The sequence below is a fragment of the Balaenoptera physalus genome, assembly GCF_965194825.1.
Source record: "Balaenoptera physalus genome assembly, chromosome: 5".
Taxonomy (NCBI): Eukaryota; Metazoa; Chordata; class Mammalia; order Artiodactyla; family Balaenopteridae; genus Balaenoptera; species Balaenoptera physalus.
The window spans coordinates 146,557,387-146,561,810 of record NC_138884.1 but is presented as its reverse complement, the minus strand read 5'-3'; the positions used below and the strand labels follow the sequence as shown (position 1 = coordinate 146,561,810).

Sequence of the window (4,424 nt, the reverse complement as noted above, 5' to 3'; positions counted from 1 at the left end):
CGCGACCGCCGTCTGCGCGCCGCCGCCAGGGCCCGCCGCCGCGCTCCAGCAACCGTCGCCCGCCGCCGCGGCCGCCGCCACCGCGCCGCCCCGCCCAGGCGCCGCCAGAGCCGGCCTGCCGGGCCGCGTCCCGCCTCAACACGCAGGCGCCCTCGGGCCGGCCCGGCCGCCGCCGCCGCCGTCGCCCCGCTGCACCGCGCAGGCGCCCCGCGCGCGCCACCGCGCGGGGGCCTGGCCCGCCGCTCTGCGCCTGCGCGCCCCTAGCGCCAGCCGCCCGCCACTCCCAGAGTCTCCCCGACGCCCCGCCCCAGGCCGGGCGCGGGGAAAAGGGCGGAAAGGAAGCGCGGCGGACGCGCCACGCCCCTCGTGGAGCGAGCCTACGCCCTCCCCCAATCAACGCTACCCGTCGTCCGGTCGCGACCTCCCATTGGCCTGCTCTTTCTAGGAGGCGGGGAGAAGGGGGCAGGGCGTCAGGCGGACGTCCAGCCAATCGCCGGGCCCACCGCGCGCGCCCCTGGTTGCCCCTGGAAACTTAACAGCCTGCAGCCGGGATCCGCGGCGCCGGCCCGGAGGGAGGGAGATGGACGACCGCTCCGACCACACTGGCGACCCCGAGAAGGAAGATGGAGATGTGGAGAGCCTGGCCTCACGTCTGTCCGGGATCAAAACCAGCTCTGGCCCCCAGTCCCCGGCCGAACCCGCGGAGCCGGAGCCGGAGGCCGTAAAGGCTTCAGAGGAAGGCGCCGAGCCGGCCGAGTCCCAGGAACGGCCGGCTGCCACCGAGGTTGCTGACGAGAAGGGGCCCGGAGAGCCGGAGTGGCCGGCCGAGGCCGAGGCGGAGGCCGAGCCAGGGGACCTGGCGGAGGCAGGGCCTGAGGAGCCAGCCAAGCCGGAGCCCGAATGCGGCCCCGAGGAACCAGAGAAGGAGGAGTGGGAGGAGAAGGAGGAGTGGGAGGAGGACGAGGACGAGGAAGAGGCGGAGGTGGCGGCGGAGCCGAGGAGGAAGGAAATCCCATCGCAGGTCTCTCTGCAGCAGGCCACGGCCGGCAAGGAAGAGGCTGCGCCAGATCGAGAGGCTGAGCGGGAAGGACAGCTGGCGGAGGAAGGAGAAGAGAGCGAGGAGAGCGAGAAGAAGCTCGTGCAAGGAGGCCTGGGGAAGACCGAGGACGAGCTGGGGGATTTGGACGAGGGGCTAGAGCTTGGGAGTTGCGATTGGACTGAGGAGGTGCAGACGCAGCAGGAGCAGCAGCTGCGCGCCGAGCTCCTGGAACAGTACCGCTCCCTGATGGTGGCGCGAGGCCGCTACCAGCGCTACAACATCTACCTGCAGCACAAGATCTTCGAGGCGCTGCGCAAGAAGAAGGGCCTGGATGCAGCCGAGGTGCCCGGGAAGGGCGCGGAGCCTGAGGCCCCCGAGAAAGAGCAAGCATACCTACGCCATCTGGCCATGCTGGAGGATCTGAGGAAGCAGGAGTCAGATGACCTGCGCTGGTACCACCGCGAGCTGGACCAGCTGAAGCAGCAGTGCAAAGAGAAGCTCTCCCGGGCGGAGAAGGAATGGCGACGCTTGCAGGCACTCAAGAAGCAGGTGGTGATGCAGGCCATGGGCAGCTGTCGGACGAGGGGTGGTCGCCAGGCCGCTCTGCGAGAGGTGGAGCAGATCCAGGCGTTGGAGGATAAGAAGGAGAAGGAGATAAGCGCCGTGAGGCTAGAGAACGTGCAGCTGAAGCAGAGTTTGGTGCATTTTGAAAACAGGATGAGGGCCCAGGAGGACCTGACAGAGGGCCTGCTCCTGATAGATTTTGAACAGCTTAAGATTGAGAACCAGACCTTCAATGAGAAAGTCGAGGAGCGAAATGAGGAGCTTTTGAAACTGCGCAGCAAGGTGACCAACAATGTGCAAATAATAACCCATGTGAAGGAAAAGTTACACTTTGTGGACATAGAAAATGCGGGTAAAAAGTCAGAGCTTATGCAGATTGAGACTCAGGTGGCCCTAAAGAGGGACATCTTGACCAAGACTAAGCAAGCCCGAGACAGCCTGCGGATTGACAACATCAAGCTGAATCAGAAGTGCGGGCTTCTGGGCAAGGAAGCACTCCTTCGGGACATGGAAGAGAAGGTGGACAGGACTGAAGAGCTCAACCAGCGCTTGGAAGCCCTGAAGCACCATCACGCTGGGCTTATTCTGTCCTGCAGAGGCGTGAAGCAGAAGATCAGGGAGGCCAAAGCCTTTCTGCCTTCTTGACGGGAAGAGTCAGCAGAACGTCTTCAATCTCAGCAAACTTCATCCTTCGTTAACTCTTATTCTCCATTTCTTGCCATTCTTACAAAGGCCTATGATGTTTGGGATGGAACTGTGTTTTGTATTCTTAATTTTTCAGCTTCCCAATTAGTGCTGCGCACAAAATTGAGTTAGCACTCAGTTCATACAGGGTTAAGTAAAATGGGTACAGAGGAACAAACAGGGATGACTTACTCCTCATAAAAAGCTGTCAAAAGCCCTTTTATATCTGAGCAATTCCATAATTTCAGTGTCCTGACACTGAGGAGAACTGTTCTTCCTCCATGTGTGAGAGGGTTCGACAAATGGGCAGGGTGCCAACAACATTCCTGTGCATTAAGCTCAGTGTGAAATCCCCTGTGAATGCACGGAACTGTGTGGTCCTGAGTCGCCGGCTCAGTTCGAACCTCACTAATTCCCTTAGTCTAAAATTGTTATGCGTGTAAGTAGCACTAGCTTCTGGGGTAATAAAAAAATAGCCAGGAACAGGAGGAATGAGAACCAGGGAAAGGAGCTGACGTTCCTTCGTCTCTCCTTTTCCAATGAAAGGAGGCTCAGTCTGTCTACTTAACCGTGAATGTTTGTTTCTGGCTCAACGAGTCTTCAATTCTAATGAAACGTTTTCTTGGATCCACGAAAGAAATGCATTGATCTGTGCCAAAAAATGAAATTTTGTTTTCCAGTGAAGATAGACTGGTGACTGTATTGTGTATTTCGCCAGGTGCAAAATATATGGACTGGCGACTGCCGACTGTCCGTAAGCCTTCTGTTTTCCGCGAGATATTTTCAGATCTTGGCCCCTCACTGTGCACGTGATTTTCCTCTGTATCAAATATTAAAATGTCTCTCATTCCTTGAGTTCATGTAAGAAACCCCTGATAGGTCTATCTCCTTAACCTGGAATCAGTGATGAATATTTTCCGGTTTCTTTGATGCTTTTGGGAGCTAGGGGCTTGGTTTTATTTCTTCTTAATCTTAGCTTGAATTTTGAGATGTGCAGATTTGGGATTAACAGTATTCTCCCATCCCTAAACTTAAGAATAAGAAAGATCATAAGAACGGTGATCTCTTTTTTGGTGCTAAACACCTTTAGAAACCCTTCTTTCTCTAGGCAGATGACTCGGTTGGTTGTGAGAAAATCACAATAACCTTCATCTTTTGATGACATGATTTTGTTTTCTAAAGTGTGTTCCCTTTAAACCCAATAAAGGTTGATTAAAACTCCTTTTCTTCAGCACACTTATACACTTTTTTATAACGTACTTATCAGAGCGCACAAACGTTACAAGGAGAGGAGTAAAAAGCTTTGCCTTCCTACTTCCTTCTCCTCATCCTTTACAATTTCTGTCTTCTCTCCATCCTATTCATCAAGACCTAAGTGAAGTAGTGAATCACTGACAAACAGAACTTGGTTTTCCCGGTGCCTCAAACTGAAAGCGACACAGGTACACTAGGTTCTCTTGTGGCTGAGGAGGCTTGAAAGTCAAACTGGCGATAGGCTCGGTGCCTTCACCAAGCGAGCAGCTTTCATTATGAGTGTCCGGCCCCTTGGTTCACTAGAGAGAATAGGTATTTTCAGCTGATGCTGAACCACTGGCAGTTACCCAGGTGGATCCAAACCTTTCCTCATAAGCCTTCAACCCAGTGACTAGCAGGTCTCTGAGAGCACAAAGATACAAAATAGACTGATGAGGCTGGCCTTGCTTTAAGCAGCAAAGCTACCGATGGTCTCTCAAATTACATGACCTGTGCTGGAGGTGTTCCAATTGACTAGAAGATAAATAATCTTCTGTGGATTATTTCATAACGAGGTTCTTTCTAATGAGATTATAGGAGAACTCTTGATCATGAAACAGCAACACATTCACAAACTGTTTTAGACAGACTGCTGTCCGAGGAAGAATGCCAGGACCCTAAAGCATCCTCTCCCCTGTCTTACTGACAGCCCTCTGCACCCCACAGCAGCCTGCGTTTAGCCCCATGCCAGCCTTTGACCCACCGCTTTGTGACTGTCTGCTTCGTCCTCTGTGCCCCCGAGACAAAGGCCCCGGAAGACAAGGACTGTTGGCTTACCATCCTCCTTAGTGGCCAAGCACAGTGCCAAGCACATAATCAATGTTGAATAAATTTGTTGGACTAA

General features: G+C 54.5%; 1 protein-coding gene across 1 annotated transcript; it reads left to right on the top strand.

Annotated features, from left to right (window-relative positions):
- Positions 1-454: 454 nt before the first annotated feature.
- Positions 455-4,424, top strand: CFAP184 (cilia and flagella associated protein 184). Its single transcript, XM_082462182.1, has one exon. It carries the CDS (start codon positions 581-583, stop codon positions 2,246-2,248), a length of 1,668 nt encoding a protein of 555 aa, XP_082318308.1. The 5' UTR covers positions 455-580; the 3' UTR covers positions 2,249-4,424.